General features: G+C 33.9%; 1 protein-coding gene across 10 annotated transcripts in view; it reads left to right on the top strand.

Moving 5' to 3' along the window:
* Window positions 1-12,770, top strand: part of EPHA6 (EPH receptor A6) — an 876,888-nt gene extending 864,118 nt beyond the window's left edge. For all 10 annotated transcript variants that reach the window (XM_021070704.1, XM_021070710.1, XM_021070703.1 and 7 more), the window contains 2 exons: window positions 7,996-8,145; window positions 9,227-12,770. In XM_021070704.1, the coding sequence (XP_020926363.1) occupies window positions 7,996-8,145; window positions 9,227-9,341 (265 nt within the window). In that variant the 3' untranslated portion in view covers window positions 9,342-12,770. The remainder of the gene's footprint in view (window positions 1-7,995; window positions 8,146-9,226) is intronic.

Genomic DNA, 13,447 nt, shown 5'->3' with positions numbered 1-13,447 from the left:
CAAGAAAGTATGTGGATATGTAAGTGAATATAGTGATATTTGATTGTAAACCTAATTTGTGAAAGTTCCTTAGTAATATAGACTGTCATCCTTTCATGAATGTCATCCCTTCAAACTACTTTCACTTTCATTCACAGTATTATGATGGCTTATAACCTCCTTTCAAAGAAATATCTGTAGTTGTCACATAATGCACAGCCCCTGGAAAAAAGGCCCGGCTTGAGGCCAAGGCTATGTGGAGAATGGCATCAGGAGCAGTGCCTGGCCATGCCTTCTCCCTCTCCCCTGGACCCTCAGGATCAATCTTAAGAGTCACTCTCAACCCCAAGTCAAGCATATTACCACAGAGTCCAGAGTTATATCTGGTGCCAGATAGTTTGATAGCACAAAGGGGACTGATAACTGTATGGGTGTTCCTTCACCCAGTCCTACCCTACTACGCCACACACATGTTCCAATGCATTCACCCTCCAACCTCGTCAACTCCCACCCCTGATTCCTTTACACACCGCAGCCTGCTTAGTGCACTGGGTTTAAATCAGCTGGCCAGTGCTATTTCAGACACTGCTACAGTGTAATGGGAAAATAATTCTTTCCTCCAGTCCCTGCTTCTGATGCCCAGAATGTCACTGATAAGACCGGTACAGATTATGGGCTTCTTGACAACATCAGCTAAAAGGTAGCATTCAGAGGTGGGGAGAAATTGGCCAGATGGACCAGTCCATGATAGTAATCTGCCTCAGAAATCATATTCCTCCCTGGCCAAGGCACACAGATATATTCTCACAATCCACTAAGCCATAGGTAAGGATCTTTATAATATTTTAGCTCTTAGAAACTGGAACTACCACTTTCCTTAGTACATATAAATCAATTGTTGAACTTTCTGGCACTTGGCTTCCAGTAGTACGTGAACCATGAAAATAGGGGAAAGCTCAAACCAGTATCATAATTAAGAACCTCTGCTTTAGAGAACTGAGTAAACAATATAAGACTAAATGGTGCTACCTCCCTCTATTCAGTTAATAAGTGACTAGCAAAGCTTTGTGGAAAGAAGACAGAATGTTAAATATCAATCAAGAAATGTGAAACCTCAACGCATTAGAAAATCTAAATCTAAATTCAATTCATATGAACTATTGCCACAATATAATAATAATACTAACATTAACACCAATACTAATACTGCTACAAATTCTAATAATTGTTATCAACAATAACTATTACTTCTATTTGTTGAGAGCCTACTATGTGCTAGTCATTGTACTAGGCACTTTTATCAGTCATGTCATTTAATCCTGTTATTATCTCCATCCCTCATATAAGGAAACAGAGATTCAAAGAGACTAAATTTCCCAAGGGTACACAGCAGGTAATTGCTAAATCAGGAATTTGAACGAGGTCCACCAACTGCAAAGCCCTCATTCTTCCACTCCACAGTATACAGTCATACAAAATTGCAAGATTTTTCCCAGTATGGCACTTTATCAGAAATATGATTAGGAAAAGCAGATACATTTTTACATCTCCAGATAGGTTTTCTCTGGACTTATCAGACTTCATAGATGGAGTATATTAAAATTCCAAAAAGAATTTGTAGGAGGGCGCAGCCTGTTATGTTCAACGATGTAAAAAATGATATGCCCTCATTCATGGGAATAAGAAACAAACACATAATCCATATACCCCCCAACATCCTCCTACAATGCATAGCCACTTAAAAAACATTACTTGAAAAAAGAAAGTAGTAACTACAACAAAACAAAGAAATGAGAAAAATGCGGCAGCAATATAGTTCCAGAATTACATCCTCAGGCATTTTGGAGATTGAATGAATTTATCCAGTGTTAGCAAATATATACTTTGCTTTTCCTTGTTATGGTGACATTACTAATCATCACAGCACTCTTTCTCACTAAGCCCAGATGCTGCCTCAGTATCCTTTTAAAGATCACATTTGATAACCACTGGCAATGAATTGCAGTTGTCATGTGATTTGAAGTCTCTTCTGTTCCTGTATTATTTACCCACAAAAATAGGCTTTCCTTGAGGTTCAGTGATCTGTTACTTGGACTATAGTGACCATGCCCTGAATACAATACTCAGAACATGAGAAATATTCAAACAGTATTATTCCTACCCTGTATCTCTCCCTTTTAATGTTTAAACACATCTGTAATTTTAAAATTGGCTTTGAGGGAGTTCCCATTGTGGCTCAGTGGTTAACAAATCCGACTAGGAGCCATGAGGTTGCAGGTTCGATCCCAGGCCTCGCTCAGTGGGTTAAGGATCTGGCGTTGCCCTGAGCTGTGGTGTGGGTCGCAGATACAGCTCAGTGTAAACCCCTAGCCTGGGAACCTCCATATGCCGCAGGTGAGGCCCTGGAAAAGACAAATGAATAAATAAATAAAATTGGCTTTGAATTTCACTCCTTCATACTTTTTACCAGTTATCAGGCTTACTATGAGAATTAAATAACTAAAATATTATTCATCACGAATAAAAAAAAAAAAGTGAAGACTTAAGAAAGGTAAAAATAAATAAATAAATCATTCTCCCAACTTAGCACTGTGGAGAGTCAGATTGTTTGGAACAAAAAGATATTGCCAACAAGAGGAAATAGTCAACAAGATTTATGGAATGGTTCTATGTACTTAGGATTTTATAGCATTTTGTGCAAAACTATACTTTAAAATTTTTAAAGAATATCAAAATTCTTTCATTACTTTGACTTGTATTCAGATTGACAATTAGGCCTGATTATAGGGAGGGCAGTGTTTTCTCTTTCATCTGATTAAATAAAGTCTTCCTTCAAAGGTTAGGTAGGTAGGTAGTATGTGTAGTAGACTGCTTTACAGAGTAAATAGTGTGTAGTCCCCTAGTCATGAGATGAGAAACTCATGTAAAAACAATAATATTGAATAAGATAAATGTTACTGTTATAGTCTCTTCATTCTGTGCTATCTCACTCACCTGTAACTTTATCTGCCTCCTCGCTGAAACCCATAAAGACAGAGATAAGCAAACATTTTTGCAATACAAGGAATATGTTAGTGGTATATTCATTAACAGATTGACCATTATATCAATAGGCACTTACTCTTCCATTTAATGAGTTAAATGAAAAAATATTATTCATCACGAATCAGCCACATGTCATAGACCAAACTTTTCTGTAAAGAATATTCAAATCTAAATCATCACTTATTTAATGAATTTCTTTATACTTTTAGCATTGGGCTAAGGCCTATAGAAAATAGAAAGATATATGAGATACAACTCCTGCCACCAGGGACTTTTAACTTACCCTTAAAAAAAAAAATTCTTATCTTATGGATTTTTCCCAAGGAAGTAATTCAACCCAAGCATAAAGATATATGCTGTAGGATTACATAATCATCTGTAATAAAATAAGCCTGTAGCAATCTATGAGTCTGAGTTTAGGGAATTAAATTATTAAGCATTAACATATGGAATATTAAACATGCATTTGAACATTAGTAATGAAGACCATTGAAACATGGAAAGTATTCATAAATATGTGAAATAAAGGCAATACGAAATAGAAGGACCCTACCTGGTACAGTTCTACTAACCATATATAAATATAAGAGCTAGGAAGAAAGACGTTACATCAGAGGATAAGATGAAAAAAGCCTTTAAGCATGTGATAGTTTCATCTTAAAACAAGATCCTACATTGGAATTGTGTTTCTCAAAGTAGAACTGTCCTTGAATCATTTTTAACAGATTTATTACTTTCATGTTTACATGATGAATGTAAAATATGGAAAACTTTTGTGGATAAAAACCTTCATGTCTTTAATGGCAGTTTTGATACCTGCTGGTAACCTAAGAACTTCCTACCGTAAAAGAGGAGTACTGTTATGAACTCAAAGGGTTCATTAGAATAAAAATTCTTGGCTCTGTCAGTGCTATTCATTTTTACACATTTAGATGTATTGAAAGTATATGTTTACCTCACCTTAAACTATGGCTATTACCCATTTGAGCTATGTTTCAGTCCTTTCTCTAATCTAAATTGATCATAATTTGTAACTGAAATTTCCTAATTCTACCCCCTTCTCAATATTCTGAGGAAAGTAGTAGACTTTAGACCTTCTGTTCTACAACATGTTCTTTTTTATGTGAGCTGCTGGTTTTGCTGTAAAGATATTTCTCAGGTGGGCAGCTCCCACTAATCACCAAATAGCAGAAATTTCTACATGCTCAGCAAATAGCAGACTGAATTTATCTTTGTACATGGTTGATAAGAAAGGGCATTTATTGTTTATTAGGTAATATTCCAGAGAATCCATGTGAGGATGATGGTACCCAGCCCTCAAAGCCAGAAAAGAGCAGCATTTTTCAACTTCGTTATAAGGTGAAAGAAAAGTTATTGCACAGTGCCTGTGAACAATGAGGGGACCTTGACCTTACTAAATCAACTGCCAGTGCAGTCGTGTAAAGGCCAAAGAGTAACTAGGTTACTAAAGATGTGTGGAGAGAAAGGGAATTATGGAACTGAAACATTCTGGGAGCAAATAGTGGATGCTTTTCAACAGAGAAATAAGCCATTTAAGTCATTTAGTATACAGAATGTCCTTCTATGACCTTTCTATACCGAAGACATAAAATTAGCAAATTACATTTCCACTCACCAATTATGTGAAATTGTGAAAGCCCAAGAGTTATTTCAGCGTTACCTCAGGAGAGAGGAGTGGAAGTCATCTGACTATGTCTGCGCATCAAGAATAGCCTAGGAGTATGAAGGGAAATTCACTTAAACACAGGCTTTTAATTTTATTCAGTTTCAACAGATTTCTCTGACAAGTAATTAAAGGACATGAGAGCCACAGTGTTTTGAAATAAGATATTCAGTTTTCTCATGTGGGTGGTTTTATTGATGTTAATAAGCAATATGGATACTCTGCCATTTTAATATTTAAACTTGGTCAGTAAACTTACTACAGTGGTATTTCCTAATGAATATTCCATAGAAACTGGTCAGATAGTTTAGGAAAATAGTGCAGAGGCTATTATTCTGAATCCTCTTATACATTTATGTTGCACATTAGAATAGTGAAGACTTTAAAAATACCACAATTAAAAACCTTGTTTAGGAGTTATCTTCATGGCTTAGAGGTAATGAACCCAACTAGGATCCATGAAGACTCAAGTTTGATCCCTGGCCTCACTCAGTGGTTTAAAGGAATCACGGCATTGCCATGAGCTGTGGTGCAGGTCACAGATTGCTGCTCACATGGCAAAGGCCCACAGCTACAGCTCCAATTCCGCCCCTAGCCTGGGAACTTCTGTATGCTGTGAATGAGGCCCTAAAAGGACTAAATAAATAAATAAAATAAAAACCCTGTTTAACTCTGTTTTCCATGGAGATCTTTATTACCTTGTATTTATATATGACCTTTCATTTATTTGATACTTCTTATTAATAAATAACACCTCTAGAAAACAAAGAAATATATTAACAACTAGTGTTTGTTGGTAGATGCCATGATAGCTTTTCAACCTTTGAACATAACTTTGTTTAGGGTCAAATTATAATCATTCTGATATTAATTAGAATGAAACAGCCCATAGTCAAATAGCATTGCAATTTATAGCACAGGCAAAGAAAATGTGGCTTAGCCTCCAAAATAGAGAATACACTAACAGAATTGAGTAGTGGTAAAAAGGACGCAGTCACTGTGAAGGGTAACCAGACTCTTTAAGACTACAGTATAATCACAAGATACATGCATTTAGTTTGTGCAAATTTCATGTATATAGAAAGAGCAAAATCTCCTGGAGCAAAACCCCCTGTCATCCCCCTTTACCCCTACACCCACCTTCAACTAGAATCCATTTTAGAAAAAGAGAAGTCAATATAGCAACCAAAAAAAAAACCAAACCAAAGACATGAATTTTAGGTCTTTAATAGGGACTTTGTCCTGAACAATTCCAAGAGGCATATTGCAGGGTTTTCAGGGCTGATATGTTGTACATACAGCTTTATTGCTGTGCCTTACATCTCTGGCTTTTGTGCTCCTAAAGACCCAAGTCCTGGTAATTTAAGAGTAATTTAAAGGATTTTTAAGGGTAATTTTGATTGGTAGAGATTTTCAATTTTCATCTTATTTACTGGCCTTAGAACCTAACTCCCACTCCCATATAGTTTTAACAGAGCAATATTAGGCTTATATAGCATGTATATGCCATTCTGCTTCACAGTGGAGGAATTCTTATTCCATGTGGTTTAATCATATGTGCTCATATATTATTAGTTTGTTATGGTAAATTGAACTAGTTCAAATATGAATGGTAAAATATTATGATGAAATATTCCAGATATGAATGTTAAAAACTATGGCTCTAGTTAAGTCTCTATGGATTTTATCATCCTTTAACTTTATAAAAAATTAAAAGCAAAGTAAATAAAAGTTGGATTAACCTTTAATATTCAATATAAAAATAATTCAGTGGTTTACTTCTAATGGGAAATTTCTTATTACTTAGGAAATGCTGATTAGATCAAATATCAAATATTTTAAAAATTGTTAATGCTTTACTATTTTATATAAACTCTAGACCTATTTTTTTTTTTTTTTTTGTCTTTTGTCTTTTCTAGGGCCGCACCCTTGGCATATGGAGGTTCCCAAGCTAGGGGTCGAATTGGAGCTGTAGCCGCCGGCCTACACCAGAGCCACAGCAACTGCGGATCCGAGCCACGTCTGTGACCTACACCACAGCTCACGGCAATGCCAGATCCTTAACCCACTGAGTGAGGCCAGGGATTGAACCCACAACCCCATGGTTCCTAGTCGGATTTGTTAACCACTGAGCCATGACGGGAACTCCAAGACCTAATTTTTTAAATGACATATTTATTACCTTAGAGAGATAATAATATACTTACCACTATAAGAGCAATATTACTATGAAGTATTTTTTGACACCATACAAAATATTTTTAACATTAACTTTCATGTATTTCTGTAAGGAGAATATAGCTTATTCCTAGAATAGCTTAAATATATAACTCTGAGTTATTTTTACTATAATTTCTAAAATTATTTTCATTTTTATTCTCTGTATGATTTAGCTTGCATTAAAACTTATTTTGTATGCCAACATGCATATATATACACACACACATTCATTAGCCTTTTCAAAATAATACCTTTATATTATTTTTATATTAAAACTACAAAAAAAAATCCCCAATTGGAATGCCCTTTGCATCAGATCTCAGGAACATAAATATAGATTTCTGTATCACTTATTTTAAGACCCATCAATACTGGTTTCCTTTTTCTTACTAACCCAAACTTTCATTGATTGTGGTTTAGTTTTGTGCTTTATTAATATCTATGCTTTGGGCTATATTACCCTATGCCCGGATATATGTAAATATTACACATGCAATTGAGCTATATGACAGCAGAAATTTCTTTTCAATAACTAATAAATTCTTGTTGAATGTTTGAGATCAAATAAGTGGAGACTTGATCAATGAATTCACCATTTAAAAAAAAGAAAGTGTCATCATAACAAATGTGAAAAAGGCAACAGGGCGTGATTCATGGCAGGTTAGAAAGTGTAAGAGTAAATAGCCTGTGACTAGTTACTTTCTTTTAGGCTATTCCTTAAGTCTTAAAACACAATTTTACACAAGAAAAAAGTAAATAGAAGTTAGCAAGATGTGGGTTTTCTCAAGATATATCAAGTATAAGACTCAGTAGTGGCAAAAAGCAGGAAAAGACAAAAGAGGCTGACAAGTGAAATTGACTGTATAAAATAGCTGATTAGAATACGATGGGAAAATTTTAAATCTCTGGTTTTCCATGGAAGATGAAAACATGTAAGAATATTGTAAAATTTAAAAAATAAATATAGGGTTTTGTTTTGGTTTGGTTGGGATTTGAGTTTGGGTTTTTTTGTTTTTTTGTTTTTGGCTTTATTTGACTTTTAAATGATGTTTGTTTTTTCTGTGTAGAATGCCAGAGTCCCCTGGAGAAGTTCCTGAATATCCTTTGTTTGTGACAGTCGGTGACTGGCTGGATTCTATAAAGATGGGGCAGTATAAGAATAACTTTATGGCAGCAGGGTTTACAACTTTTGACCTGATTTCAAGAATGAGCATCGAGTAAGTGATACAAGGTGTTTTTTTTTTTTTTTTTTTTTCCTGTATTTAGATGCTCCACTCAGGAGATTATAAATGCAAGTACTGTATCAAGGACACTATGGTTAAACTACCTTTCCTAACACTAGTATGGTATTGCCACATCTTTCCTCACCATTTCTGTTTATTATTCTAGTGAAAATGGACACTACACTTGTAACTATTTTACTTCAAAGAATGGATTTGATTCAAATAATTATTTTTAAAATTTAAGTGCTTTGTAAAATGCATATTGTTCTTATTCACACCATAGACTTTACATCAGCATAGTTTTATCTTGGCAAATTATTTATGACTCATGTATACTAAATCAATTACAATTATGTTCCTCAAATGTATAATCATAGCAATACAACATTATGTTATTTCAGAGCTTTTTCTCTATAGTATAATAATCCAGCATTTTTCCACTGCCTCAAAGATTATCTTCTCCTTGAGTGCAGTGAAAATGTTCAACACATGCTTAAAAGGATTGGATTGTGATGATCATTTTACAACTACAAATGTAATAAATTCATTGAGTAATAAAAAAAAGGTAGATACCTAAACTCCATATGAAATTACCATTGTTTTAAAAGTGATGGCAGTTTCATACTGTTCAACATAATTCAATGGCTTTTTTTCTGGGTTATTAAAAGACCATGAGAATTCAAATGGAGTCCACATTATACTTTCTATCCTACATACTATTTTGCTAATACCGTTGAAAATGTATAAAATTACATAAATTATATAACGTTTAGGCTGATGAAATGTCTGAATATTACATGGGTACCTGAATTCTTTATACCATTAAAGTTGAGATTGACTTGATGCATTCTCTGCACCAGGGAAAAGAAAAAAGTAACAAGCTCCTGATATTCATATATGTCTCTGCTTAAATTCTCATTTTACAAGATATACATTTTTGGGGAAAATCCACAAAGCATATCTGACACGGGGCATATGTACAGTATCTAAATATTCATTTCCACTGTGCCATGCTTACCAGATCTAAATGTTCAGTCTCCCTCTCTCTCTCTTTCTCTTTCTCAATCTCTCACAGTGATATTAGAAGAATTGGAGTCATACTCATTGGACATCAGAGACGAATAGTCAGCAGTATACAGACTTTACGTTTACACATGATGCACGTACAGGAGAAAGGATTTCATGTATGAAAGTACCACAAGCACCTGTGTTTTGTGCCTCAGCATTTCTAAAATGAAAGCTATCCTCTCTACTACCCTCTTTTCTGATTCTCCAAACATCACTTCACAAACTGCAGTCTCCTGTTCAGACTACGGGCACTCACCTTTCATTTATGTGTTCAACCTGGATTTTAAAATCACTCTTCATAGCTCTTCTCTGAATAACCTGAAAATAAAACCATGGACCACTGCAGATTATCACTACACAATGGTAAATAACTCAGCATGGATGTGTAACCTTGTATAACACTGTTTGGGAAGTGTTCAAGGACTTAACACAAAGGAATTTGCCCATGTGTGGGCTTCCTTAATGATGTATTTAGAGTTTGATGGTAGATGAAATAGTTGACCTCTTTTCATGTTTTGTGATCAAGTAGTCTCCAAATTGACATGGATTTTTTTTTTAGATAATTGTACTTGACTCTGTGGGTCATATTATTTTATTCTATAATATTTTAACTGTTAAGAATTATTTGCAGAATAGACCAATGATTTTCATGTAGTGAATTCTTGTCAGGTATGACTATGCTGAGAAGCAAGTTATCAGAGAGGGAGAGGAAGAAACATACTGTACTTTTAAAACTTCTAAGTCTTGCCTGTCTTTTCTTTTTAATTAACTTTATAATGTCCTATATATTTCATAGTAGGTAGTAGTTTAGAGGCTTTCTCCTCTAATTTTTTACTAACTATAATATATTTCTCTGCTACCCTATGAAGATCACTCACAGAAAGACAAAGAGTGAGTCCATTATTCCACAGCCTTTCATAGAGGGAAGCATGGAATAAATCTATGACTGTTCCCCTGGTTCCTCATCACAAGTTTGCAAGAGTAATTATCGAAGTATTGAGAAAATTAGTTATTTTCAGTAGAATTGCTTTGAATAAAAGATCTAAGATTATAGCCTTAGAGTGAATGCAAAAGAAGTAGTTGATTTAATTTAAACAGAATTTTATGAGAGCTATATGGTGGCCCAAGAAAACAAACGCATCTGACTGTCTGATATTGGTACATTTTGCAAGTTAAAGAATTATGTTTTATTCATAAAGATGAGTTACATGAACATGCTGAGCTGTTTTCCAGACCTTCCAAGAGACATGTATGCAATTGCATACACTAAACAGGGTAGAAACAGATCTAGCACATGAGCATATATGAATTGTGTGTCAACCTGGGTCCTTGATAGAGTAACAAAAATGGAAACACAGCTAAGGTGTGTTGTTGCCATTATCTTCTTGAGGCTTCAAAAGCAGGCACATACACTTTTTACTGAATTAAGCTGAGTCCGTTTATCAAGATAGTACTGTCTTGTAAACAAATTCAGTTATAAAGTCAGATGTTCTCTGTGAAACTAAAATGAATGACTGCTGTGCTAGGTGGAAGAGTAGCAAGAATTAAGAGGGGAAAAAAGCAGGTTATATGATGCTGATTAATTAAAATTAGTTTTCATTTGATCTCAGAAATAAAGGTCCCCTACCCACATTCTCAGATTCCTACCTAAATTGCCTTTTTTGGTGATAGTAGCTTTCTTACTATAAAATGAGTCTCATCTTTCCTTTATTCTTTAAGATTTGTTGATCATCCCACTAGACTAGACCCTTCCACGTACTTTGTTTTGCTGATTTATCTCCTGATTTTTGCCTACCACAGCCAAATTTTTCTCATTTCAAATAAAAATAGAGAGAGAGAGCTAAAAGGAAAAGTCTTTAAATTATTCCTTAAAGTACACTACAAAAGAAAAAAAGTGGAAAATCCATCACTTTTTAAGTAAGTGTGTCAGAAATAGCTAGCAACATTTTACAGCCATCACCTGCATGGTCATGCATCACTCACAGAAAGTCTGCAGTTTGCTTGATTCATTTACACAAATCTGGATACATTTAGAAGAAGTGTAAAATTTCCATATTTACCTGTCTTCAAATATATATTAAATAAGAACAGATGTAAAACAGAATAAATTTATTAATCATATATATTTATTTTTATAATGCAACAAAAAACATATTTAGAAAAATAAGGAATAGAATAATTATGGTCTTCCATAGTACTCTGTCAGCAACATCTGTATACTTTGATGAAATAGATTCTATTAAGTATTTAAACTTCTATGGGATGGGCATATTCAGTGCTTACAAGTTTAAAAATTCTCGTTAAGAATTTGTTTAAAAATTCCTATTCTATATCTAGCTAATCTATACTTTTTTTTCCTCCCAAACATCCTTCTCTAGTATTATAAAATTGCCTTTTCACTTAGTCTCTTTAAAATTTATGTTTACATTATATTATATTTGTATTTTTTGGAACTGTAAGCATGATAACCTTTAGTGTAAATGTGAACCTCATCATGGTCAGAGCAAGGTGTGCAAGATTAAACAGAAACACTAAAAAAGTAAGGATATCTATTTCTTTACTACCTACCAGTAACAGACTTTAAAATCTTACATGAACTATTTTGAGACTTATTAGTGCACATATTCAGTAAGTAAAACTGCTCGATATGCATACACATAGAACTTAATTATAGAAAGGAAATGAGTAACTTCCATAAATCACAAGCCTTCAGACACAATCTTTGGTAACTAAGATATGCATATACATTCATCTACCTCCTTTATTTTAAATTTCCTAGTCTGTACTACCAATAAGCTTTTAGATTTTGAAAATCAAACTGTTGAAGGAACCATTTTTATTTTATTTTCTGGGTGGTCAGTTTCCAGTCTGTAGTCAACTCATTACCTCAAGTATATGGCATAAATGGGAAAAAAAATGTAAAAACAATGAACAATCAAGAAGAGAGATTAGGTATGTAAATCATTACACTAAAAACACCATCAGAAGTTGTAAAGCTCTTGGCCTATCAAGAATCGAGAATTAAAGTGCTTTTGCACTGAATTATAACTGTTGACAAATAATTTATACATGCCATAATCAAAAAAGATTTATCTTATTTCACTCTATATTACCCTTTAAAATCTATCCAACTAACACCTGAATGAAAAAGTTTTCCAGCTTCAGCTATAATGCCTATCTCATTCCGTGAATGGAAAACAAATCCAAATTCAGCCCTTGAAAAGCAGTCTTTACAAATCTTCTGAAGTGTTGGTGACATATGAATTACATTACATATCTCCTAACCATAATTACTTTAGAAACTCATTTTTCTATCTTCCCGTACCAAATTTCTACCCTGTAAAGCAGTCAGTTAAATCTCTTATCTTAAAATTTTCACCAGTACAAAGTCTCTTTTTCCTTTATTAGATTGTCTAAAACAATCCCAGCCCACTCTGTTCTTTTCTCTTTATTCCTCCAGCACTATAGTTGATTTACAATGTTGTGTTAGTTTCAGGTATATAGCAACATGAATGAACAAATGAACAATATATATATGTGTATATATATATATATATATATATATACACACACACATATACATTATGAACAATGTATATTTATATATACATTATGAACAATGTGTATATATATGTATATATATTTATATATATTTATCCCTTCCTTTTCAAATTCTTTTTCCCATTTAAGTCACTACAAAGTATTAGATTTCCCTGTGCTATACAGTAGGTCCTTGTTACTAATCCATTTCATTTATAATAGTGCATATATGTCAATCCCAACCTCCCATCTTATCCCTCCACCCCCAATGTTTTCCCTTAGGTTATCGTAAGTTCAGTTTTGAAATCTTTGAGTCTGATTCTGTTTTGTCAGGAAGTTTTTCTGTACCATTCTTTACTAGACTCCACATATTAGTGATCTCATATGATATTTGTCTTTCTCTTACTTTGCTTAGTACGATAATTTCTAGGTCCATCCATGTTGCTGCAAATGGCATTATTTCATTCTTTTCTATAGCTGAGTAATATTCCATTGTATATATGTACCACATCTTTATCCAGTCCTCTATTGATAGGCATTTAGGTTGCTTCCATGTCTTGGCTATTGTAAATAGTGCTACAGTGAACACTGGGGTGCATATATCTTTTCAAATTATGGTTTTCTCCAGCTAGAAGCCCAAGAATGGGATTGCTGGATCATAAGTTACTTCTATATTTAGTTTTTTAAG

Source organism: Sus scrofa, chromosome 13 (genome assembly GCF_000003025.6).
Source record: "Sus scrofa isolate TJ Tabasco breed Duroc chromosome 13, Sscrofa11.1, whole genome shotgun sequence".
In the NCBI taxonomy this organism is placed as follows: domain Eukaryota; kingdom Metazoa; phylum Chordata; class Mammalia; order Artiodactyla; family Suidae; genus Sus; species Sus scrofa.
Note: the sequence above shows the minus strand (reverse complement) of the source record. Positions and strands in the feature narration are given on the sequence as shown.